Raw genomic sequence first — 27,616 nt, 5'->3', positions numbered from 1 at the left:
TTATCTGTTTATTTCCATAAGGAACCACCCCGGGACGGCAAAGTGCCAGGAGGGTGCTAAGTACAGTACATATCAGGGTACGAGATACTACGTGCAATTGGTTACATATACTGTACACGTAGTCTCGTCCCAAAATATTTTGTACACATTTTATGTTTAATACATACATTTTATATTTAATACATACAGTATTTACACATTTATGATTGTGTACAAACATTATACAGCTCATATATTTACAATTCACTAATAATTCCACCTATAACTTACCTATTTACATAACTGTTACAGAAGGTGTATTTTTCCGGTCAACAATTATTATTGTTCTTAAAGTAGAAAGTTTCTCTTTTACTCTCAATTCTTTGGTACTTTGCAGCCGATTCATATTTCGGTAAATCTGTACGAATTCTGGAAGATCTCTGTGAGGATGCAACATACCGGAAAATCTTTCCGGTATGTTGCATCCTCACACAGTTTTTCAGCATCTATGTGTAGTGAGTTAAATATTTTCGCTGTATTTGATGGGAAGAATCTTTGCAGGCTACTAAGATTGTTTAGGACTGGACGGAGTGGATTATTTACTTCCCCGCAACGTTTAGCAGTGGCACGCGGTTTGACTAGAATATTATCCAGGACTGGAGCATCTACTCTGCCTGTGAGCATTTGTGCGAGAGTGTGTATGTTCCTGTTGATTGTCCGCTGCATCCAGGGTACGATGTTAAGGTTTGAGTAGAGAATGGCCCTTGAGATAGTAAAAGTGTGGCCAGCAACTCTGTTAAGCCATCGCAAGAACCAGTACTCAATCCCAAGGACGGACTTATAATGTGAATCTGGAGCTGATGACCAGATTTGCGAGGCATACATTGCAATTGGCAGGACACACATTAAAATGTACTTGGTCGCTAGATGATGATCACTAATTCCTACCAGTTCCTGTCTAGTAGCCCATAAAGCGGCGAATATTTTTGTCTTCATATGGGCGAAGTGTTGAGCAAAGGTGAGTCTGTCATCCCACTTAAGACCTAGGTCCAGGTGAGAGTGCACTTTTTCAACGCTAGACCCGTTCACAGAGATCGAGATGTCATTTTTATTCTACTTGTAAGTTATGGTCATTTGGGCAGACTTCTGTGCATTAATACGGAGCCCGATGCAATCCAGGTAGCTCTCAAATTCTTGGATTGTGCTATTTGCCATGTGGCAAATACTTTCTGCTGATTCATGGTCTTTGGAAGTGATGAAGAATTTTACATCGTCAGCATATGTTATAAAGTCATGGTACTGTGCAAGAAACGGCTCCAGGGCGGCCGCGAAAAGGGTAGCCGAAAGAACTCCCCCTTGTGGCACTCCTCGCGAGATGGTAAAGTATGATTGTAGCTTTTGGTGCTTAACAGTAAGTTTTCTATGTTCTAGCAGACTGGTTATTATAGCTAACAAGTTTCCTCTTACATTAAAATAATTCCTTAAAATCGCAATGAGCGCTGGAGTTGAGACGTTGTCGTAGGCTGCGGAGATATCCAAAAAAATAATATCAATTTGTTTTTTTTTCATTTAGTGCTCTCTGCACGCGAAAAAGGGTTTCCAGTAAGTTTGTTATTGTTGATCTCCCCGAAATGACTGAGTGCAAATGTGGTGGTCTATTGCTAAAGCAGTGTTGATTGATGGTGGGAAGCATTGATTTTTCGAAAACCTTCTGTAGGGTGCAACTAACAGAAATTGGTCTGTAATCCTTAGCCGATTTTGGGTGTTTAATCTTTGGTATTGGGGTTACAATGTAATTTTTCCAAGCTTGCGGGAAAGCTCCTGACCTGATGATTTTCTGATAGATGTGCAGTAATAGATCTATTATAAATGGGCTACTTATTTTAAGGATGAACATTGGAAATTTGTCTGGTCCAACAGTGGCCTTATTGGGCAGATTGTTGATTGCTTTCATTACGCTCTCTTTGGTGATTTGTATTTCACTCAATGGAGGTCTTGTTGGTTCCTCTCTTGCCGAATAGTTTCGCTTGTTTATATCTTTCAGGAATTCCAAAATTTTGTTACAATTATCAGTGTTTTTAATTTGATTCAGTCCGTGAAGGTTACCAAAAGTGTTATTAGCCCATTCCTTGAAAATGCATTCGGTCATATTTTCGGTGCTATTTCTATTGCTAGTAATTCTTTTTTTGTGGAAGAGAGTTCACAGGGAATAAGAGAGGAGGAGGAGGTGAGACAGAGGAGTGGGGTGAAAGAAAGGTGGACTAATAGTGAAGACAGTCCACCATGGATTTAGGCGAAGTGGGGATACGGAAAGGGATTAAAAGTCACAGGAGCAGGTGCCCCTTTGCAAACGCTATTGGCCAAGCACTCTGTTTATTGATCCCACACCCATTTGAGTGCCTAGGTCAACTGTATTATCTCTGTGAGGGGGGGCTAGCGCTAGGGGTGCGTGGGCAAGTGAAGCACTTGCCACATGCGCCTCCTAAAATAGGCGCTGCTAGATGCACTACTGTATATATATACGATATGAGTTAGGCGCCGTTACAAAGTTTTGCCTCAGGCGCCACAAACGTTAGCGCTAGCCCTGTGTGTTATGAGGAAAGTGCATAATTTGATTTGTATTTTTTTTTTTTTTTTTTTTTTTTTGCCGGTTTCAGCAAAAGCCCATGGTTTCCTTTCACTGTATGGCTAATGTTAATGTCTTTTCAAACGATTCCAAATTCCACGGAATCGCTATTGGATTCAAACTGTTGACGCTATCGGAAACTGCAGGGAAAGTAAACGATTCTGCATATCGAAATGCTTTATAAACCGTTCCTGTATAATTCTTGCCAGTGTGTGCAGTGAATCCCCCTCCACGACGTCGTGGAATGGAGTACAGTTGCGCAACCAGTTGTTATTAACTCTTAACGTGCTCGTTGGCGCCGATGATATTGTGTGCATAAGACAGAGAACTAGATTCCAAAATATCTTTTGACCTATCTGTGCTTGTTTATGTGGAATTTTCACCGTTCAGTGACAATGTCTTCGCGGGTAGCACAGTGGTATAGTTACCGGCCTCCCCACACCAGGTGGAAATGACGCGTGTTCGAATGCCGTCGATGACGCGAGGAACTTTAATGGGCTTCTTTTACTCTGTGGCTCAGTAATTCGGTCTCAGGCGTAGATAGCAAAGTTCCCCCCCCCCCCTAAAATCTGGCGTTTTTCGTCCAGCAAAACAGGCAAACTGACCAGAGACCACACTCAATTTACACATACAAATACTGGTTTATGTAATGAATTACGGGTGACCCTAATATAATAATTTTTAATTTTAATTTTTGTTCAGTGACAATCACCAGAAAAAGTGCATTCATGCTGACAGTGTCACACGGTAGTCTACAGTTATATACCCCATAATGCTGTGTTTATATACGTATATGGCCTCTGCTGTTGCTCTGAGAGATGTTCCACGGTACTTCACGTGCACCGACGATCGTACTTCGTGAACTCTCAGATATGGCCAGTTTTCTCCATAGTAAAGCATTAGTGACAACGCTAAGCCTATGGTTCTTCTACTTGATAAGTAAGCTAATTTCTATATGTTGCTAAGTGAATGATTATTATATTTATATTCGATAGATGGCCTTGCTTATCTTCTCCTATATTTTAGTAGGACAGCTTATATTAAATGTGCATATACAATGCATGTGTGATATTTGATGATTACAACAAACTTTCAGGAAGCACAACTGAGAAGAGTTTTATCAGAGGTTCAGCAACTGACCACTGTTAAAAGTCTTATTGAGAATGGAAACATACCTGCGCCTAAGGTAAGTAGAATAGATCTCTGCATTCTATTTCCATGATTTCATTTATTCGGGTTCTTTCTCACCTCAGACTTTTGTTTGTTCGCTAATTCGACTGAGCTAAAAGAAATAAATAAAATAAATGGCAGTTTACGTTATCGCGCTGAGAAATTTTAATTATTTCACATAATACGGTAACCACGATTTATAGAGGTGAAAACATATCTATATAGATCACGTCATGTTTTTAATTTTTCGTATTAGGAAAGTGCATTGTTTTTGTTAATAGTCTGCTATTAAAATTAGAATATTTAATACATTTGTATTAATTGTTCTATGGTTATTAAAGTTATATCTATGCTGCAGAATTCAAGTAGGCTATATACTGTACTTTTTTTTTTATTAAGGTTTTTCATTTATTCTTTAATGAATCAGATAGTTGGAAACAAATAAATACTGCTTTGCAGATTAGGTTTGATTTGTTGAATAGACATTAACTTAAACATTGAACTTGAAATACATGAAATAAAAAAAAAAATAAAAAAATACACGGCTTGGCCACTTTATTAAAATGATGGACATGTATATATGTATTGTATCTTGTATAGGGTTGCTTCTGAACGTTATTTCAACTTCGCCGCTTGCGTGCGTGTGAGAGAGATGTTGAAGGTGTTGTTTCTGGCCGCCTTGCTATCAGGAAGCCGAAGCGAGGATCTCCACGAATGCTACTTCGCAGCACCACCCATTCCAGGAGGAGGCCACAGCAACACATATTGTCTTATAAAAATACGACAAATCTCGCAACTGTAGGAGATAGCGTAAAACCTATAGATGCCAGCAATCCTGTACCATTTGGACCTAACCAATAGTGCCAGCACAAAATCCTTTACTGCAGTGGCAGTGCCAGCAAGCATTGAAGTCCGAACAGGTAGAACAAGGAGTCAGGAACACTAGAACCGAGCACTGGAATCAGGAACTCAGAAGCAGATGATGGCGATGAAGACGGAAGGTGATAAAATCTACTGATTTGATCACCTTCTGTCTTTAAGCTGGATCAATATGAGTTTGAGCGTTTTGAGTAGTAAAGTGTATTGATGCTTAATGGCACCAGGGGTTCTCCCCCATTTCCGCGTTGCTTTCATTGTAGGTGTACCAGTTCACTGGGAAGGCCAGAGATTTAAAAATGTGTGGATTTTGTATATGTGTAGTGTTGTGTATCGTTGTTCATCTGGCCGTTTAGCCACTGGACCCCTACTGAGGCCCAACGTTGCCCACACTTGGCCTCGTGGAGGCAGACCAGGTACACAGAATGAAATTTTACTCTGGCAGGCCCTGCCACCTAGTTTAATGAGATTTCAGTGACTAGGGCCTAAAAAAAAACCTCGGTAGGGGTGATCGCTGGAATTAGAAAAGCCAATTGAGGTTTATGCGGTTTAATTTGGGCGAAGTTAAGTTTTTGCAGTTTGTGTGGGGTTATACGCTGGCGTATTAGGCAGAGTAGGGGGGGGGGAGACTGAAGGCTGGGGAGAAAAGACAGAAGTATGGGGACGATACAGAAGATAATCCCAGGACTTTCAGTGAGGTAGGCCCGTGCCACACCAGGAGAAGAATAAGGGTTGGCAGGGGAGGAGAGGAGACAAGACTGTCTCCTCCTCCCCGCCAGGGGAAAGGGAGTAAAGGTACCAGGCAAGGGAGCCCGGTACAGATCGCCATCAGGCATTAACAGTTGAGAGCACGTGAGAGTCCAAGCGATCTGAACCGGATCTTTGGTGATCTTTTTCAATGTAGGAGTCAAATCCCAGTCGCAAGGTCATACATGAGGCAGGTCGGTCATATAACCTGTCCAGGTCGCCTATTGTGCATGTTATGAGGATGCAGCCTTGGGTCCTGGTGATATCATTTTCTTAGTTCGTGCGTTGGTCATTTGGTTTAGTCATCCAGCTAGTGGTCCAGTGTGAATAATTTGTATCCAGTTCATGTCAAGTCCTGTGTCAGTTTGTCTCTGGTTCAGACGTAGGTCTTCCTGGTTTTCAGTTCCCTCGTGAACAAGGCTAAATGATGGGTTTTGAGTAGTAAAGTGTGTAAAGTGTAAAGTGTGTTTAGGGTCAAACGGCACCAGGGGTTTCCCCCATCTCCGCGTAGTTTACATTGAGGTGTGATACAGTTCAGTGTAAAGGCCAGAGTTTTAAAAGTATATGGTGCTTGAGGTGTGTGATGTCGTGTACCGTTGTTCTTCTGGCCATTTAGCGGCCAGACCCTTGCTGAGGCCCGACTCTGCCCACACTTCGCCCCGTCGAAGCAGACCAGGTACCCAGTAGTTGTAGTTTACTCTGGCAGGTCCTGCTACCTAGTTTCCTGAGATTTCAGTGGCTAGGACCTAAAAAAAAAAAATATACGTTAACGTGGGTTGATCACTAAATTGAAAGACCGAAATGTGAGCGAACTTAATTTGGAACTATTAAATTTTCACCTGTGGGGTATACGCTGGCGAACAGATAGAGAGGGAAAGGAGACTGAAGACTGGGGGAAGAAAGACAGAAGAAATGGGATCAATAGAGGAGACGACACCATTATAAGTCAGTGGGGCATGCCTATGCCCCACCAGGAGGAAATCTGGGTTGGTGAGTAGGGGAGGAGGCAGGAGGGACAGCCTCCTGCCTCCTCTCCTACTGGCGAGGGAGGGGGAAAGAAAGATGGGTCCAGCAAGGGCGCCGGCACCGATTGCCATTATGGCTGGCATATGCAGAAAGCTCTGCGGTCTCATTGGGCTGGTTGGAATTCAGCTGAGTAGAAAGTCACTCATGAGGCTGCGTCCTGTCCTGGCGGCCGGCCATGGCGCCATAAGAAAAAAGCTCCATGGATTCGGATTGAGTGACACCCCCCCCATGCCACTGCGTTCTACGCGAGACATGGGGGCACGTGATGTATGACTTCCCACTGTACGAGGATCTCCGCTGCCGATTTATAACCACTACCCAAATAATGCTACGAGACCAGGAATATCTGATACTAACCGAAAAAGATACTTATAGTGCCTTCACTCAATATGCGCAAGACCTCTTCACAAGAAGGCGGACCAACAGGTAGGTGGCGAGAAGTCCAGGAGAAAGCCAAGGTGGATAGTTTGGGTACACCAGTTGGATATCAGGAATAAATTTTTTAGTGATTTCACCTTTGGTTGATGTCTGCCAGCGGTTTTGCCAGCTCTGGTTGAGATGTGCGAAGAGACGTTTGCGTTCCACTTTGTGGTCAGTTTCAGGGTCCACGGTGAAGTTCAGGTGGTTAGCCTGAACTTCACCTTGGACCCTGAAAATGACCCTTGGAGAGTTGATATGTTAGGCCGCGGAAGACTATTTCAAGATCTAGGGGAAGAGTCCCTGTCAGGGCCTGGAGAACGGTCATGCTTAGAGTATTGCAAGCTCTTGTTAATGTAAGTAATATATAAGGAGGATGCCAGGTGGCGCTTAGTAATATACCTTGTGTATCTTGTGCTCCTAATCTTAAGTAATTTTGATGAATTATATTAATTGCCTGAACTTTCAAGAGATAAAGTAACAATCAGTGAATGCCTGTCTACTTGTACATGAAGTTTCAGCAGCGTTGCTCCAGCAAAAGATAAGTATTTTACTAATTTCTCTTTTTGGCTTTGCGACAATGCACTTCTCCAAGATGGGCGCTATATTGTACGGTAGTTATTTCTTATACAGCATAATGGCAGTTAGTGGACAATAGCTAAGTGCTTCGCTGACCAGTAACGTTTCCCTCCCTCTTGCTTCGTTTCGTGTCACCTCCCTGCCCCCGGCATAGTGGCATAGTGTTTTGTGAAAGGCGCCACCTGTGGTTTCCCACATCTGCATCATGGTACTTTGTGAAGAAGTACAGAATCTCTGTAAAAGCCAGAAAAAGTGTAATGTCTGGTTTCTGTCAGAGTAGTGTTATGTTTTGTTGTTGTGTCTCTGGCTGCTTGGCCGCAGAGCCCTTAGTGGGACCCCACGTTGCCCACCACCACCACCACTGGGAGGTGAGCCAGGCTGCCCATTATACTCTGGCTGGCCTTTGCCAGGGTTGCCTAAGCTTCCTGACAAAGGTCAAGTGAAAAAAAAAAATAAATAATAAATAAATAAAAAAAAATAATAAAATAAATAAATAATAATAATAAATGAATAAAATAAAATAAAAATAAATAAAATAAATTAAAAAGTGGGGGGGGGGAGAGAAAACAGAGCAGGAGTACGAGTTAGAAGGAACAGAAAGAGGGAAAGGAGGACGGACTGAAGTTAAGGAGCAGTCCGCTCTTTGTGAGGTGAAAATAGGGGTCTGGGAGTGGGAGTTAAAGTAGCAGGGGACAGGTGCCCCTGCATGATCACCAGAGGCCAATGGATTCTGTATCCCGCACTCAGAAGTTCTCCAGAGTGCCACCAATCCCGCACTAGAACGGTGCCGGCTGATCCTACCCTATAAGGGGTTTGCAGCAGTATCCCGCACTCAATGAGTGCCAGCAGTCCCGCACCAGAATGGTACCAGCAGTGTTCCTACCCATAAAGGATTAGCAAGTTGTCAAGGCAGTGTCCTCTAGCAGAGAAGGAGCTAACCCACGCCAGTCTGATTCAGGCCTTGGGCAGCATGATCCAATGTTGTTCTCATTTCAGCAATCTTGGCTAGCCTCAGTGCGAAGATTTCCTGCGCATACACAGTTAGTGCCCTGTATGTGTTTTCATCGAGCAGCAGCGAGGACTCTTGGTTACGTGGATTCCTTTGAATTGCGGTAGCAAACTTGATTCTACTGTTGTCATAGGCAGGGCACTCATACATGAGATGCCCCCAGGACTCTTCTTCTCCACAATGGCACCGCGGGTCTCTTTCAATCCCCATAGCTGTGAGTTTCTGACGGAAGGGGGGCCGTGTCCAGTGATAATAAACGTCATGTGCAGACCAGGTGAGAACCAGGGAGGGGATTCTGGGTGAGTATGGTTTATAGTTGGGAGAATCGCCTCGTGATGTCTCCTTTCTGCATGGTTTCCCAGCTCTGTTGCCATATCGCTTGTAGGTGTTGGGTGATTCTCCTCTTCTCTATTTTGGGGTCATTTGCAAGATCCAGCTGGAGATTTACTATTTCAGTCGGTGTTCCTTTCCTAAGGTGGTAATATAGGCCTCGCCTGACTACTTCTAGGTAGAGTGGCTGACAACCTGTTAGAACTTACAAGGCAGGGGTGCTAACAGTGCGGCACGCCCTACTAATTGATAGCAGCATGAATCTTTGAATTGTATCCAGCTTCTGTTTGTTTTTTGTTAGTGTAGCTTGTCTATACCAGGTGGAGGCACCATAGCAAACAATCGGGACATATACTGCTTTGTATATGAAGGTCAGAGCTTTGTGCTTCAGGTCCCAGTCGGCTCTGCTCACCCTCCTGATCATGGCGGCATACTTCCGGATTTTGGTGGCTAGATATTTCAGGTGGTTATGGAAAGTAAGACCCGAGTCAATGTAAATACCTAAGTATTTAACCTCTGTGTACAGTCGGATGGGGGTGAAGTTTAATTTCATCGTAGGTGGTCTTCTAATTTGTAGTCTGCTTTTGAGGAGAATGGATTTTTTTTTTTCTGCCGAGATGGTAAGGTTGTGCAAGGCTGCCCAATTCTGGAGCTTCACAAGCGCCGCATTTGCAATAATTTCCAAGGACGACCTAGTGTCCGCACGCACTAACAGAACAAGGTCGTCCGCAAAGGCCAAGGGCTCAGCCCCCCCCCCCAAGTTCCAAGCCCAGGAACTCGTCCAAGACAATAGACCAGAGGAACGGGCCAAGCACAGAGCCCTGCGGACATCCCCGGTGGATGAATCTGGTAACTGTTTGATATTTGTTAGTAACTCGTACTTTTCTGTTGGTTAGATAAGACTTCAAACTGTTATATAGATTTTTAGAAACATTTGAGTGCCGAAGTCTCTGAAGAACGCTGGGCCACCACAGGCGATCGAAAGCTCCAACAAAGTCCACCAATATAGCAAGAGAGTACTTGAAAGCTGAGTGCGTTGCTTGGGTGATTAGATTGTTGATAGCGTCTTCAGTGCTGCAGCCTTTTTTAAAGCCATATTGTTTTTCTGAGGAGTGTTGGTGTTCCTCGTAGCAGGCAGAAAGTCGAAACAAGAGTAGACGCTCCAATAGTTTGGCCATCACGGAGAGTAAGGCAATCGGGCGATATGAGGCTGGGTTCTGTGGTGACTTGTCCGAGTTTTTCAGAATTAGTTTTAAGGTTGCAGTCTTCCATGAAGCTGGGATGGTGCCCTCTGCCAGGCACTTATTCTGTAGGCTTAGAAGTATAGCTGGGCAGGCCTCAGCGAATTTTTTGAGAACTTCTACTTCCAGCAGGTCTGCACCTGGTGTTTTTCCATCTTTCATCTTGTTAATTGCCAGGTCCATCTCAAAGCCAGTGAACGGGGGCTACACTGTTGCTGTGTGGTATTTTAAATTCTGGTTGATAATTTCTTGTTGCTGTTGCGTCAAGGGTGCCTCTTCAACAGGGTAAATGGTATCAAGAATGTTATTTATAGTGTCCTCCCAGGTATAGGTGGAAGTACCGTCTATTTTCAGTGTTGTATCAAGCACCTCACCACGTGGTAATTTATTAGTTACAATTTTGAAAACTATGCCCCAGGGGTTCTCATTTCCGGAGATAGACACCAGAGTTTGCCACGATTGCTTTTTGTTTTTGCGAATTTCTTTAGTATATTCATTTCTGACTGTGCGGTAAGCTTCCCTGGCTGCCGTAATCTCTTGGGAGGACATCGTCGCCCTTGCCCGCTGGAACATTTTCCTAGCATGGTGGACCCTTCTTCTTAGATCGTCTAGCTGGTGGTTCCACCAAGGGACAGGCCACGCAGAAGGCCCTACCTGTAGGGCCTTCTGCGTGGGATGGAAAGGTCGCAGACGCTTCTGATAGTAGCGGTAATGCTTTTTACACAGTTATCCGGAGTTTGTGTGTCAAAGAGTGGAATATCTTCAGGGAGTCTCGCGGCAATCTCTCTATAGCAGGAGGTCCCGTAAGCATTTGAAGAAAGCTTTGTTTGCAGCAGTGACTAACGGGGTTAAATTATGTGTGAGCGCCGAATACGTAGTTTTCATTTATTTGCTTAATTATGGAAGGAGAGACTCGTACTAAAAATGCAGATATCTGCAAATTATGCAAAAGGAAATCAGTAAATTAAACAAAAGCGTATATATTAAATGTTTGAAATGCAAATTCCAAATCTGCCAGAGCTGCTCAGGCTTTTCCCAATTAAGCCTGGAAAAGCTATCAAGCGCAGCCCGCGAGAAATTTGTCACATACTGCTGCCGGAAAAAGCCCGCGAATGATCAAGGGACTTCCCACTCAGCCTTGGTCGCTTCCCCTAAAGTGCTGCTCGACTCCCACTTAACGCCGCCTTGCCCACTGTAGCGGAACAGAAGGCGGCACGTCAGTGACAGCGAGGTGTATTCCACCCAGTTTGACGAACAGGTATATCTGAGCCAGCTTGGTAAAGAAAGCCATGCTGACGTGCAGGCGGCAACGGGCACACTAACTGATAACACAAAAGAAGGAAATAAACAGCAAGAGTCAACCCCCAATCTAGGTCCCTCTCTTCCTGAAGGAAACATCCCAGAACAGATTCGTACGTTGCGTATGCAGCTGGAGAGCCTGATGGCCAATTCAAATAACAAGATCACAACAGGCCTCCGTAGTGATATTGTCAATATATGGACAGAGATGGAGACTATATTAATGAACACCCACGTGGAACAAGAAAAGGCCAACGCTAAACTGGAAGCTTTTCTCATGGATAGGGCAAACCAAATGCCACAGCGTGCCCCAACCTACGCAGACACGCTGAGGAAACCTGCCAATAAATCGGCAACCACTAGTAAACAAATGACAACGAGGAAAGAAACCGTTTTACTCCAGGAACCAAATCTTGTCATACTAATGCCTGCTACAGATGACGCCCCCAAGACAAGTGAGGGAATTAAAACAACTGTAATCACCAAGTTAAACGATGATCTGAAAACCACAAAGATTAAATCAATCCGGAAGACCAGAAACACCGTAGTAGTTATAGAAACGGAGACAGCGGAAGGGTTAGCCAAAATCCTCAGAAACCCAAAAATTCAGTCGCTGGGACCAGTGGCTGAAACTCCAAGAAAAAAAGGCACGACAATAATAATTTTTGATGTCAACAAAGACCTGACCCCGGATGAACTTAAAGAGGAGTTATATTCTAGAAACTTACAGGAGGACTTTCCGGACGCGGAAATGGATCAACTAATAAGCCCGAAATATAAAACAAGATCTAGGAATGGAAATGCCACCAACTGGGTAGTCGAGCTTGCCCCATCAGTATGGCAAAAAATAAATAAATAAAACAGAGTTTACATTCAATGGGGAAGCCACCGTTTTAAGGAGCATGTGGCTGTCCCCAAGTGTTTTAAGTCTGCCGCTTCGGCCACACCACACATGCACACAGACTGAGCCAACCTGGGCCACTGTGCCGAAAAAGGGCACAAATACAACACATGCCTTAATAAACCGCCGAGCCCGTCTGTGCGAACTGCAAGGCACAGAAAATGCAACATGACCACTCAGTCATGGATAATAAATGCCCTGCCTACCTAAAATACAAGAGCATACACCAGGCCCGAACCGATTATGGGTACGCCGCATAAATGCTATAACACCAAGGAAATTAAATTTTTACAAATTAACGCTCAGCGTGCTCGTGCGGTAGTAGACCAAATAAGGAAAGAAGAGAACATCGACGTTATCCTAATACAAGAGCCCTACACGCATAATAAGGAAGTCAGGGGATATCCCCTAACTTACAAGATCGCCTAAGTGGATGGAGATACCCCATGGGCCGCTGTACCGGTCCGTAATCCTAATATTACGATCACGAAAATCGTACACTTCAGCTCAGCCTGGGCTGCATGTGTGCACCTTATTTCACCTCTAGGAGAATTATATATCGTCTCGCTGTATTGTAGGCCAGGGGAAGACATCCTACCTGCAATCAGATATATGCATACAATCCTTATAGAACTTCCCAAAGCAAAAATCGTCATCGGCGCTGATGTTAATTGCTGCTCCCAGCTGTGGCACAGTGAGACTGTAGACCGACGTGGGAATGGCTAGGAATTCCTCCAACTGGAGGAATTCCTTGCAAATTCCACTCTCACCGTAATAAATCAACCAAACAACCCAGCAACCTTTTCCAGTACTCTTTGGGAGGCCACAATCGATGTGACCCTTGAAACCAGATATCTGGCACGATATCTCTCTATAACTGGACGGTACATGACTCATGGACAACACCCGACCATCGGGCCATTACGTTCCAGCTGAAAGAGTCCATTGCTTGCTCACCAATAATCAGACAGATAATGCATAGATATGCCCTCGCCAAGGCAGACTGGAACCTCTTCAACCAAGTGCTAGCCGACTCCTCTCATAGGCTTCAAATAAGTAATTTCCAAGCACTAAATCCAGACCAACACTAACGTGCTGTCATAGACATGATCACATTGGCCTGCAACATTTCCATCAAAAGGAAGAACCCCAAACCGGGTGCAGTCCCTTGGTGGGGTCCTGAGCTAGAATCCCTAAGACGCGAAGTAAATCACAGACGAAAAACTTTCCAGCGCGCTCGCAGATCATGGCCAGAGGCTGAGGTAGAAGCCCTCAGGCAGCAGTACAGGGAAGTCCGGAACAGCTACACCGCATTAATTAGGAAGCGTAACGAAAATCGTGGGAAGAACTTGTTTTTACTTTTGGCAACTTGGATCCCTGGGGGGAGGGAAGTCTTCAAGGTAACTACCAACAAGCTCCCCAGAGGTGAAGTGATTCCATCCCCAAAGAACCCCTCTTGGAACTATAACCACGAGTTGGCACGTATCGATAAATAACATACCTGATGTAATATTCAAACAGCCAGCTGCTCCATCCACTCCGCAGCAAATACAACTGTGTTAAGACAACAAATGTTACACAACGCAATAGCAGGAGCCTCCATTCACAGCCGAAGAACTCAGTATCGCAGCATCAAAACTGAGAGACAGAAAATCACCGGGACTAGACTTGCTAGAACCGGAAATTGTGAAAAAGGTGGCGGAGTACAATCCAGAGCTACTCCTTAATCTATTTAACCATTGTCTCCAGCATGGATGGTTCCCAGCAGACTGGAAAATGGCAAACATGAGGCTAATTTTGAAAAATTCCAGCAAACACCATGACAAACCAGATTCCTATAGACCCATTACTCTCTTGTCAGTAATAAGCAAGTTGTTTCAGCATCTTCTAAGACAAATAATAGAAACATATTACAACAATGCCAACTTACTGTCCCCAAATCAATATGGATTCAGAAAGGGTCATTCCATTGTTGATGCACTGGAGAACATTATTGAAGGCGCAAAGACTATGGACAGAAAATATTTCTTAGCCATCTCAGTGGACATTGCCGGGGCGTTTGACGCACTCTGGTAGCCAAGCGTCCTCGGCAGACTCCGTATAGCAAAACTCCCTAGCAACCTGTACCAATGCATAAAAAATTATCTATCACAGCGGAGCATAACCGTCAGGGCACCATATAGCAAAGTTACGCGCCAAATCTACAGAGGATGTCCCCTACTATGGAACATCGTACTTGATGAGTTCCTGAACATAGTCCCGCAGAATGTCCAATCTCAAGCATATGCAGACGACTTAGTCCTTACCCTTGCCCTGATACTAGACCCCAACTGGAAGCCGCAGCAAACAGAGCACTCGGAACTTTACAGGACTGGGCCTGGCACAACCACCTGGAAATCTCACCAGTAAAGACAAATTCCATTCGGCTTAAAGGTTCTCTGAACATAGCGAGGCCACCGCAAATCAAAATCCAATGAAGAACTATCCGGTTAACAACTGAGATGAGATACCTTGGAGTGATCTTGGATAGGAACCTATCTTTCACACCACACCTGAAATATCTACATACCAAGATTCGAAAATATACTGCGCTAGTGGCAAGAATCGCACGTCGGGACTGGGGACTGAAGCGACGCGCGCCTACCCTCTTCTATAAGGCTATGTTCACCCCCATAATCACTTATGCATTTGGTATCTGGTTTTTAAAGGCCACCACAGCAGTTAACAAGAGGAAGCTTGACTCGATTCAGCGTGTCATCGTGCTCACCATCACCTGGGCCTGCTGCACAGTCAGCACACATGCCTTGCAAGTGTTGGCCGGCATGCTACCTCTAGATCTAGAAATAATCAAATGTGGTTTGCTTAACATGCTTTCCAAAGCTAAAGCCATTTCCTCTCTGGATTTTAACCGACCCCTCAAATAACATCAAGGCCGAGAAGAAGCGCCTCACTGCATACTTGCAGCAGGTTTGGTAGTCTAGGTGGACACAGTATACAAAAGGAGAAGTCACCAGAAAATTCATTCCTACAATAGCAACAGTATACCCAAAATCTCCCACATGGTTCTCCCCTGGCCTATACGTCACTTTTTTGTTAACTGGCCGTGGATCTATCAGAGGAAAGCTCACTGCACTCGGGATCACCGAAAACCTACAATGCCTCTGTGGTTCCCTCGAAAGTTGGGACCACCTGATGTACGAGTGCGAAATATATGAAGATTTGAGATGCCTCCTCCTGACTAGGATACATTACCTTCCTAAAAACCAAGAACAGCACATCCTCGAAAGAGAAGAAGATTATGTCGCCTTTACGCGCGCTACGCACAAGACTTATTCTCACGACGGAAGACCCTACCATGGATATAGTCACTGTTCCAATCATCGTCAAAACCAAGAAAAGACAACCACCTATATTTTGGGAATCAATGCAGAGGTCTACCAGCAAATGAGACTACACCACCACCAAATCTAAGATGATCCAGTATAGGACAACCGCAGCTACATTCCTATTTATATCCCTACTGACTTAGACACAGATCACCGGATGACATCACCACTGAAATTGATATGACGACTGTACTTGAATGAGAAGAGCAAGAAGATTCTGCCAAATGGCGATGACGCTTCTGCTTTCTTGCGGGGCAACTTTTGTCCCACTTCCATCCCTTACTTTCGCCTGATGGATGTATTCCATTGTACCTGGGGGATGCCTTCTTCTTCACTCCCCATATTTCTACCTGTCCCCCCCCTTTTCTTGACTCTAAAACCCACCCGCTCTAACTCTTTTTTTTTTTTTTTTTTTTACATTGGTCTCTGTCAGGAAGCTTAGGCGACCCTGCAGAGACTAGCCAGAGAATAATGGGCAGCCTGGCTACCTCCTAGCGGTGTGTGTGTGTGTGTGTGTGCGGGCAACGTGGGCAAAGTATCTTCTGATCTTTTTCTGTATGTAGGTCAGATGAGGAGTGAATGAGAGGTTATTATCTAGGACAACCCCAAGGTGTTTTAGTTCCTTTGTGAGCTTAATTGTTGTGCCTTGGATGCGGATTTGGGGTGGTATCCTGATGTCCAGGGTACCTTTTAACAGTACTGAGTTGGTTTTGGTTGAGGATATGCGGAGATTGTTTTCATCGGTCCATTTCTGTAAGGTGTCAATGGCACGAGTTGCAAAAGTTTCTAGCCTGTCTCTGCTGTCCTCTCGCAGTACCAGGGTGAGGTCGTCCGCGTATGCCTGAGTTGCCATACGACCTAGGTCTAGGTTTAGGAAACCGTTGAGAAGCATGTTCCAGAAGAGCAGACCCAAGACTGAGCCCTGTGGGCAGCCTTTGAAGATCTGTCTGGAAATAGAACGATATGGAGTTTCTACGACAACCAATCTGTTGCCAAAATATGTTTTTACGCATTGGTATAGGTTGGCCAGGATGTTGGCTTTCCAGAGTCTGCCGAGGACGCTTGGCCACCACAGGGTGTCAAATGTCCCCTCAAAATCTATTGCGATTACAAGTAGATATTTATGGTTTGTTGTTTCAGCAGCTCTGGTAATGTTTTCCAGGGCATCCAGAGTGGAGCAGCCCCTCCTAAAGCCGAATTGATTCTGTGATTGTTGGCCTTCAGCCATGTAGCAAGTTTTGATTCTATCTTTGAGGATGTGTTCAAAGATTTTACTTAGTACAGAGAAAAGGGCTATCGGTCGGTATGACTTCGGAAGGTCCTGTTGCTTGTCCTGTTGCAGGATTAAGCGCAATTTGGCAGTCCTCCAAGCTTGTGGAAAGCATCCCTCATTAAGGCAGTGATTAAAAAGGGTGAGTATTACCTCTGGAATTGTCTCGATGGCCTTCTTGACGATTTCAGGCTCCAGTAGGTCGATATCCATTGATTTCTTGTTGCGCAGTTTTACTGCAGCAGTGTGAGGTTTGGTGATGGTCAGCGATTCTACCTTATTGGTGGTAGTATAGGTATCATTTGTTTTGACATAATTATTGCTGTTCTGGTGTAGTGAGAGTAATATGTCCCAGAAACATGCACTCCAAGATGTCGTTGATATTATCTTGCCAAGTCTTGGTATAAGTGCCTAGCGGCGTCTGTTGCGGGGATGACGTCTCCCCGGGGAAGTTTGTTTGTCGTTATTCTGTAGACAACCCTCAAGGGGTGCTCGTTTCCGGTTGTAGAAACTAGTTTATTCCTACTTCTTCCTACTTTATTCTTGTTTTACTTCTTCTCACTTCTAACTATTGGAGAGTCCCTCTGTTGATTCTTTTCTATTCTATCCATTTACCTCCCTAGATCTCAAACTTCTCCCTCTGTATTCCTCCTTTTCCACTTCATTCTTTTTTCGGGCACTCTCAGGTGTTATGCCCTGGGCTTGCCCAGCAGGAGATACTTGATCCTGGCCGCCTCCACGTGGCGGGGATGGGGGGTGAGACGTAGTTACCAGGTGTTACTGCTTCTTACCTGCTAAGAGCCAGGCACCGGCCGATAACATAACAACAGAACACATCATAACACTTACACGTCCAACACACTACATACAATTGGCCGGTTTTGGCATAAGCTTCAACACAAGAAGTACAATAGCGGCTTATGGGGGAAACCCTGGGATCCGCCACAACAACACATGAATATCCCTGTAGAAACTAGTTGCTCCCATGAGTGCTGTTTCCTGAGTCGGATTAGAGCCGTGTACTCATTTCTTGCGGCGCGATAGTGGTCTATTTCTGCTGCTGGCCAGGAAAGTCATGCTGTCTGGAATAGTCTTCTCCTTCTGTTCACCTCGCGTCTGAGCTGTTGTAGTTCCAGGGACCACCAGGGGATGGCCCCTGGAGTTGGGTTTTTCCTTTTAAATGAGCGGTTTGCAGCGACAGTGATGAGGTCCACCACGACGGTTTGGTGCTGGTCCGGGCTCAGCCCCTCTATTTGGAGGGTTTGTGCCGCTTCTCTTAAGGTAGTCTGGAAGAGTGGCCAGTCTGCCTTCTTTTTTTTTTTTTTTTTGCGGCCTCTAAGGCCTGGACAGCCTGGAAGCGGGATAGCTGGCACCCACTGGTATTGCACTACCTCCAGTGGGTGCGGGATTTTGTGCACTTTTGCATGTAAGAGGTTAAAAAAAAAAGGAAGAAAGGGGAACTCGGCTACTCGTGCCTGGGGACAGGCACCAGGCAGCAGCTGCCCAGGTGTTGGCTGCTCCTTTGCAGAGGTCCTGCATTCAATACAGATCCACTAGCTGGAGATAGGCTATGCCTAGGGGCCACCCTTTATACCAGAACACACACACATGTGTTTTGTACAATGTTTCCTCAACTGTATTCTGAACAAAAATATATATGCTAGGATAATTATATATGAGAATGAAAATGTACATAAAATTGATATAAATTATTGTATATGTTTCTTGAGATTGTACATAATATTTGAGTGTGTAAATAAATGAAATGAAAAAATGAACGAATGCCTTCTGTATGGCGTATCTATGTTGTATTTGTCGGGTTGGTTGTTGCCTGTCTATGGTGCGTTGAAGCGTGAAGGTTATGACCCTGTGATCCGATGTGGTCCAGATTTCCCTGACCATCCATCCCGAGAGGTGACCAGCCAGAGACCTTGAGGCGAGTGTAACATCAGTTGTGGCTTCCCGTGCTGAAAAAGGTGGTGGGGTTATTTGGCTGATTGAGTATAGTGAAGGTATTGTTTGCCGGGAACTCTTCTAGGTGTTGTCCATTTGTGGCACTGCAATTCCCTGGGGTTTGGCTGAACCATGCCGGGGATCGACAGTTCACATCCGTTCCCACGACGATCCTGGCATTCTGGAATTCTGTGAGTAAACTCTGCAGGTACCTGGTAGCTGGGAGGATATCTCCCCCTGGGCGGCAGTACACTGAGACTGCATAGAATTCGCCGGACGAGGTTATAATATGGGCACAGGTGGCCCAGGATGTACAGTAGCTGGAAATCTTGGTTACAGTGATACTAGGGTTCCTGACTACGATGCAAGCCCAGGGGTTGTCTCTGTTGTTCTGAATTATTTTGTAGGATAGGGGATATCCTCTCACCCACCGGCTGTGCACATATGGCTCTTGGATAAGTAGGATGTCGAGGTTCTATTCATTCATTTCTTGGTGAGTTTGCCTGCCACGGCCGTAGATCGCTGTGCGTTTAGCTGCGCGAAGTTGACCCTGTCTAGGTTATAAGGTCTAAGGCGTGCATCCATAATCAATCCTCATTTGGTATGCACCCTTAGCTTTGATGTAGATGGGATACTGATTGTTCCTGAGTGAGTGGTCCGCTGGCATCTTCTGTGATTTACAGTTTGCACACGTGGGCGGGGCATCTTTTTTAGGGCAGGTGCCAAACTCATGGCCTTTCTCTGCACAGTGGCCGCAAGTAGGCTCTGTCTGGGCACAGGTGTGCATCGTATGTCCAAATCGACAGGAACAGAAGCATTTGGGAACAGACACATGCTCTTTGAAGCGATAGCTGCCCCAATGTATGAAAACCCTGGTTGTTAGTGCAATCGTTTTCCATGCCTCTGGTGTGAGTTCAACCACCCAATTTGTGTGGTCTCCTGTCCTGTATTTTGTTTGGAATTTTGGGGTGATCAGTGTCACTGGTTCCACGTTTGGGTACTCATGCTGAAGGTTCCTGGAATATAGTTCCTCCTGCAGAGCTTCTGGTGTTAGTTCCTTGTTGGTGTTAAAAATTACTATACTGGGGCCCTTTCTCTTGGGGGGCCGTTGCCTCCAAACCAAGTGTCTGGATCCTCGGGTTATTCAGGATTTCCTTTGCATCTTCCTTCGTCTGGGTTTCAATGATGACACCCGTGTTCCTTATTTTTCTGACAGATTTGATTTTTGTAGTCTTTAGATCCTGTGAGAGGTTTTTCATAATGGTTTGTTTCACCTCTTCACTAGTCTGGTGTTGTGCTGTTGAGGTCGGTTTATATTACTAGGTGTGGAGTCGGGAGGAGCGTTTTGTGTTTTGTAGTAGTTGCCACGCGTGGCAGTTGAGGAGAGGTATCTGGAGCCGTGGTCATCAGCGCTTCTGCATATGTGGATGCACGCTGTGGCATTTGTTTTGCCCCACATTCAGCGTAGGCTTGCAGTTTAGCATTGGCCCTTTCGCTCTCGAGGTAGGCTTCGAAAAGGAGTGCGTCGAGTTTGTTCCACAATATTATTATTTGAGCCCTTAGTGCAGTGGTGACTCTGTTTGTTTGCTCTTTAAAGAGGAATTCTAGAGCAGTTTTCAGGAACAGAGAATTTTCATGTATTGTACCCTCGGATAAGGTAGGATGCAGGGAGGTTTCATGTGTCCTATCATAGCTAGTCTCCTTTGTCGCAATCGCTGTGAGGTTTTCCTGCGTTTCCCTTATCTCCGTCTGGGAACTGGTTTCTATTTGAAATTTTGGTATCGAGTCTGTTTTGTTTTTCTTTTTACCCTTTTGGGGGTTCCGGAACGGGAATCCATCCCTTCGTTCTGTTGGAGGCGCCTCCGTAGCCAGGTGGGAAGGAGCAGCAGCAGTGCGTAGCACACGCTTCTTGATTAGACCGGGGTTCAAGTTCGTCACCACCAAATACGGAGAATGCGGAAAGGTCAGGGAATGACCACCGCATATCCCGGAGCAATATGGCCTTAGTTGCTAATGCTCCTAAAAACCAAATAACAACAACAAGAACAACGTTCTGTTGGTTTGTGATGATAGTGAATTCGTTGCCTTGGGTTTCCCTAAGAGGGTCTCTGCTTTTGTCCATATTCCTGTAGGCGCCTCCGTAGCCAGGTGGGAAGGAGCAGCAGTGCGTAGCACACGCTTATTGATTAGACCGGGGTTCGAGCCCGTCACCACCAAATACGGAGCATGCGGAAAGGTCAGGGAATGACCACCGCATATTCCCGGAGCAATTTGGCCTTAGTTGCTAATGCTCCTAAAAACCAAATAACAACAACAATAACCATATTCCTCTCCATATCATTATTTCTGGATGACCGAGACTCGTTGGTTTATCGGGATTTCCTCTCTATTATCAATAAGCACTGTTGTGAGCGTTATGAAAAATGAAATCAGCCACAACTGTGTAGCACAAAAAGAAGGCGAGTTGTGAGCATTTAAGTTATTGGGCTATCCCCATCAGTCACTTGTGGGGGGGGGGGAATAGCCTCGTGTAAAAATAGCCCTAGAACAACGGAACTACTGCTCTATGGGGTTTCTGGGCGCAGCGAACACGATGGTGGCATTAAAAAGACAGTAGAATCTACCACAGAAAAGTTCAGCCTTTACCATGGTAAGTCTATGGGAGGGGGGGGAGCACACAAAAGTCATTATTTTTGGGTAAAACTCGCACACAGTTTAGTGGGAAATGTTAGGACACAAATATTGTCCAAGGTTACAAGCACCATTGCACCTCCCAAGTCAAGAGCAAGGTAGAAACGTGGCGATCGCGTTATATCGGTCGCCTCTTTATATTCCAAATGTCAGCCACGTGGTGACTATGCGGTCTGACACAAAGAATACAAATAGTGACGCTTCTAACCAGCCAAACTCCCAACAAAGCACAGAAAGTTTTTTCACCTTAAGAGTCCACTGGATTTGAAGAATCACTGTATATACTTTTGATGAGAAAAACACTTTAAACTGAAATCCACGAGCGTGAAATGAACGACGTGTCTGGCAACCATATTGACGATCGTGAAGGCGACCATATTCGTTTTGAGTAGTAGTGCTGCCTTGTCTCCGTCGGTAGCACAGTGGTATTGTCACCGTCCTCCACACACCGGTTGGAAAAGGCCCGGGTTCGAATCCCGCCGATGATGCGAGTGAAAAAAGCCTAACTTTAATGGGGTTTTTTCGCTCCGTGGCTGAGTTAGTCGGCCTCAGGCCTAAATAGCAAGGTTTTTACCCCAGAAACTGTGGTTTTTCGTCCAGAAAACAGACAAATCGACCATAGAACACACGCAATTAACAAACACAAGACGCCTCCGAGAGAAGGCGGAATGTGCAAAATTTTGGCGGGCACAGGAGATTTCACTGGAAGATTTTAACACGTTTTCCACACCTGGAGAAAATTTTTAAACCAAAGATGTGAGAGGTTTACGTAAGTCATCATGAAGTACAAAATGGAAGAGAATGTGAGTGGAATCATCAGACACACCACAACTCAGTGTAAGTTGATATAGTTTTCCATTTAGGGATCCGTGTGCCATAAGAAAAAAGATGTAAGAAGTCTAGGTGAGAAACAGTTTATAAAAGAGTTGTTAGAAGCAAACTTCGCCTCGGGTAGAAACGTTTTGGTTATAATCCCCTTGGCGCCTCCGTAGCCAGGTGGGCAGGAGCAGCAGTGCGTAGCACACGCTTGTTGATTAGACCGGGGTTCGAGCCCGTCACCACCAAATACGGAGGATGTGGAAAGGTCAGGGAATGACCACTGCATATCCCGGAGCAATATGGCCTTAGTTGCTAATGCTCCTAAAACACACACACAGAGAGAGAGAGAGAGAGAGAGAGAGAGAGAGAGAGAGAGAGAGAGAGAGAGAGAGAGAGAGAGAGATATTCCGGATTTTAGGTCGGGATTGGTCCTAAGGGCAGCAGTGGGAATGAAGTATCCCAGCATTCTGGGATACTTCATTCTGGGTATCCCAGAATGAAGGTGTTGCAATTATGCCTGTTATAATCTTGACTATTGCTAGGAGGCGTTGGTCGTTGATTAAGGTGGGAAGCCGTGGAATCCCGAGAGAGTCGGCAAGCTGCGTGGTGCGAATCAGAGCTGGAAGGTTGTGCTTCCTGTTGGCCCACTTTAGGAGCCAGAATTCTGCAAACAGTGGTTTCTTTATTGACGGTGCTTCTGACGCCCAAATTTCAGCAGCATAGAGTAAAGGTGGAATGATAACTGTTCTTATGTACCTCACTGTTTTTTATCTGTGATATGTAGGAGATGCTGTTTTGCTATGCACTGGAGTCTTGAAGCACGTGTGAGGAGCATGTCTATGTGGGTGTTGAATCGAAGTTTTGAGTCGAATACAATGCCCAGATCACAATGGCTGGACACAATTGGGATGAGGGTGTTGCCGACCGAAGGCAGGTGAGAAGAAGGAGTTTGCTTCAATAAATACACCATTAATTCGGGCTAAGCAGGATTGATCTTGAGCCCAAACTGGCAGAGATGAGATGTGACTGCGGTGAGAGTGTTGTTAATTTCCGCTTTTACCAGATCTAGGTCTTGACCGGGAATGATGGGAGTTAGTATCTTGATATCATCCGCATAGCTCAGTAGACATCGAGAATGTGCAACCAGTGGGAAGATAACAGATGAAAACAGAAGGCCCAAAAGGATCCCTCCTTGTGGGACTCCTGCGGTGACAGATCACGTAAGGGTGCGATCTCCTGTATGAAGCTTTATAACTCTGTTTTGCAGAAGAGAGGAGAGAAAGCATAGTATGTTCCCATGTTCCCTGTGATCTAGAAGTGGCATTCCAGGAGAGTAGTTGGTTTACTTGGACGGCATCAAATGCAGCCTCAATGTCTAAGTAAGTAACAGCTACTTCTTGCCTTTTCTCAAATGCTGACAAGATAGTATTCGTGGTGACTAGCAGATTGGTGATCGTTGATATGTTTGGAAGGGAGTAGTGAATTTGGGCTGGATTACTGGGCAAGATCTGCTTAGTGAGGATGGAGAGTAAAGCCTTCTCCAGGAGCTTCAGCAGGCTGGAGGAGTTGGAAGTGTTTAGGTTTCTATGGCGACTGAACTTTAGCTAAAGGTTTTCTATTTTTTCATTTTTGCTATTTTCATCATCATCAGCAATTTTCAATCCACTGCAGGATGAAGGCCTCTCCAGCAACTTTCCATTTCCTTCTGTTTTGAGCACTGGCCATCCATTTACTACCCACAAACTCATGAATTTCATCTATCCATCTCCGCCTTTGTCTTCCAGGTTTTCTTCTAGCTCCTCTTGGATACCATTCTGTTATTTTCTTAGTCCATCTGTCATCATGTCTTCTAGCTATGTGTCCTGCCCAAGACCACTTTAGTTCTTTAGTTTTGATAAGGATGTCCTTTACTTGAGTTTGTTGCCTAATCCATGTGTTTCTCTTCTTATCTAACAGTCTGATTCCCAATATGATTCGTTCCATTCTTCGCTGTGTAGTTCCCAACTTCTCTTCCATCCTTTTGGTGAGTGCCCAAGTTTCACTTCCATAAGTCATGGTGGGGAGTATACATTGGTTCATTATTTTACTTTTCAGACAAACTGGGATATTGTTCTTCAGTATGTGACTATATTTCCTGAATGCTATCCATCCAAAATTTATTCTTCTCTTGACTTCCAGCCATTTATCATTATTACAGCTAATAAGTTGTCCCAGATAAGTATATGACTCCACCTTTTCAATTACTGCTCCTTCAATCATTATTTTCCTTTCTGTGGCATATTTGTTAATCATTACTTTTGTTTTAGCCATATTCAACTTTAGTCCAAAATCCGTACTAGCTGTGCATAACTGATTAAGATTTTCCTCTAATTCTTTTGGGATAATGGCTTATGACCACAAGGTCATCTGCAAATCGTAAATGGTTTAGGTATTCTCCGTTCACATTGACTCTTTTCTGCGACCAGTCTAATCTTCTGAAAGCTTCCTCAAGGGCAGCAGTAAACAGCTTCGGAGATATTGTGTCTCCTTGTCAAACTCCTTTCTCGATTTTAAATTTCCTGCTCTCTTTGTCTAGTCTAATAAAGCAGGTAGCACTCTCATATATTTTCTTTAAAATCATAATATATGGGGTATCTATGCCTTGTCTTTCCAGTGCCCGAAACATTGCCTTATGCTGTATGGAGTCAAATTCCTTTTCATAATCCACAAATGCCAGGCATAATGGTGTTTTATATTCATTTGCTTTCTCCATTAGCTGTGATATTACGTGAAGGTGATCCATAGTTGAGAATCCTGTCCTAAAGCCAGCTTGCTCTTTCGGTTGATTCTCATCAGGTATTCTTTATTCTTTCTAATCTGTTAGTAATGACCCTTGTGAACAACTTGTAGATGTGGGATAACAAGCTAATTGGTCTATAATTTCCAATTTCTGATTTATCTTCTTTCTTATGCAGCAAAACTATGATTGCATTATTCCACTGCTTAGGCGTCACACCTTTTCTAATGCACTTTGTGAAGAGCCTTGCCAGTTTTTGTGTTATGTCTCTTCCTCCCAATTTAACAACTCTACAGTAACTTCATCTTCCCCCGGGGCTTTCTGATTCTTCATTTTCTTCAATGCATGTTCTACCTCATCAGGAAGAATATTGGGTATGTCGTATGTGTTGCTACTTTGCAATCCATCTTCCCCACTGCTGGCATCATTTCCACTGCTCCTTGTATAATTCTCTATAGTAGTCTTCTGCTATTTGAATTATGCCTTCTCTGCTGTTTATAAGTACACCATCGCTATTCTCAGTTTCAGTATCATTTGTCTTTCTGTATTACTGCTCATGGCTGCTGATTTAAATCCTTTGTTTTCCCTTAATGCTTGTTCTACTTTTCTTGTGTTAAATCATCTTATGTCCTCTCTGAGTCTCTTTCTAGTGGCTTTGCATAACTCAGTATACTCAATTTTTTCCCTGTCAGTGTTTTTCTTGGTTTTCATTTGTCGTCTTCGGTTCATCATGACAAGTGTTTCTTGACTAATTTTTTCTTCTTTTGATTTCTTTTTTCCTATAGGTTTCTTGGGCTTTATCACTTTCAAAAAGTTTTAATATTCCTCGTCGATATCTTGGTCCTCAGCAGTCTGCAGAAGCTCATACTTGTTCTTAAGTTCCAGTACATACTGCTTTTTCTCCTCTTCTGTTATCTCAAAGACCTTTGTATTATTTACTCGAGTCAGTTTTTTCCTTTCCTTTCTTTTCCTACATCTATATCAAGTGTACATGTTAACATTCAGTGATCACTTCCAACATTTACCTTATTCAGGACGGTAAGATTTGCTATTTTCACAATATCTTATGCAGAATTACTTGTACTACTATTCAGACCGTTTCTGTAATTTTCTTATGTTCCCTCCCCCCCTCACGAGGACTGAAGACAGGATTCAGCAGAACATTGAAACGTCACCAATATTTTAATAATTTCAAATTGGTGTCAAAAATCATAGCCGACCCTATATATGATTTATACATTTTGCTTGTATACATCATAACAAAAACAGAGACCCTGCTTATTGTTGTGGCTCCTATGGTTTTGGCTGCCGACCCTATGAAGAAGTAGTTAAAGCTTTAGGACCCACTACTTTAGGTAACATTATTATCTTTATTATTATTTCTATTTTAATGTTAATAAATTTATTTCAGGTTATCTCCTTCACCTTACAGGCCTTCTCAATTTTTCCATGGCAATTACAATTGACAGGTCAACATCCCTTTCCTATAAACTGAATATAAACATTTGTCTATATTTCATTATGGTTGCCAGGTTTCTCTACTGTAACTAGTAGTACCGGATCCATAACACAGTTTAATAATTTTGATTTAATACTTTGTTTGCTTACTTTTTCATTCGTTAACTTAATTATTTTTAGCAATATTATATATATATATATACGGGTATACACCGTATACCCTCTGGAATTCGATTAATAAAGCCTGATGTGCACAGTATACTCTCTGCTTTTCGTAACATTCATAGAGTATACCTTCTGCTAATTTTACGACTGCAGCACTGCAGGTAACTCATTAGAAGCTCTCTGCTACAGCAGCTCGACACACATCCATCCAATGACAGCGAACTGCACCTGATGTTCAACAGCAAAGTGTAACTTGTAATTTGCAAAAAAGGAAAAGAAGAACCGTAGTGGTTCTGATTCCAGTGACATTGATTGCAAACTTTGTGATTCCAATAGTACAAAGACGGTCGGATTCGGAAACCTCTGAGATTTGACATTTTAGACTTTTATTTTCTCCTATTCCTGTCTAGAGACTCTAACCATAAACCCAACAAATATTTATTATGTAATGTATATTTGTCTAATTTTCATTAATATTTTAGGAGCCCAGTGTAGATGCATCTACTATTCTAGAAGAACACGATGAAGAATCTATGAAAAATCAGGTTGATGATGAAATTTCTACATTGTCTTCGAAAGTTGACATTCAGGTATGTGTGTATGGGACGGACGGCTGTAATTATTTTAATATAATAAATACATTAATTTTTTCGGCTTGGTAGAGAAGGTTTTTTTTTTTTTTTTTTTTTTTTTGTAAGGATGGACTTCACTTGAAAAGAAGCAACTCAAAGGTCTTTGCTATTGCCATAGAGGAAACCTTAAGGGTTCAGGGTAACTGCTAATTGGGCGTGGCGAAGGCAAAGTCTCTGCTAAGGCTCAGGTTAAGGGTATCGACCAAAGATAAGCTTGCACCCTCTCGAGGGTACTTGTGGAGTACTTCGTAATCCTGTATATATGG

General features: G+C 44.0%; 1 protein-coding gene across 1 annotated transcript in view; it reads left to right on the top strand.

Moving 5' to 3' along the window:
- The window catches only part of LOC150076309 (uncharacterized), a 253,715-nt gene that overhangs the window by 172,465 nt on the left and 53,634 nt on the right, over window positions 1–27,616 (top strand). The window contains exons 8-9 of the mRNA XM_090387315.1: window positions 3,702–3,791; window positions 27,201–27,308. Of these exons, the coding sequence (XP_090243441.1) occupies window positions 3,702–3,791; window positions 27,201–27,308 (198 nt within the window). The remainder of the gene's footprint in view (window positions 1–3,701; window positions 3,792–27,200; window positions 27,309–27,616) is intronic.

This window comes from Mastigoproctus giganteus, chromosome 13 (genome assembly GCF_048544385.1).
Source record: "Mastigoproctus giganteus isolate SK-2022 chromosome 13, ASM4854438v1, whole genome shotgun sequence".
NCBI lineage: Eukaryota > Metazoa > Arthropoda > Arachnida > Uropygi > Thelyphonidae > Mastigoproctus > Mastigoproctus giganteus.
Note: the sequence above shows the minus strand (reverse complement) of the source record. Positions and strands in the feature narration are given on the sequence as shown.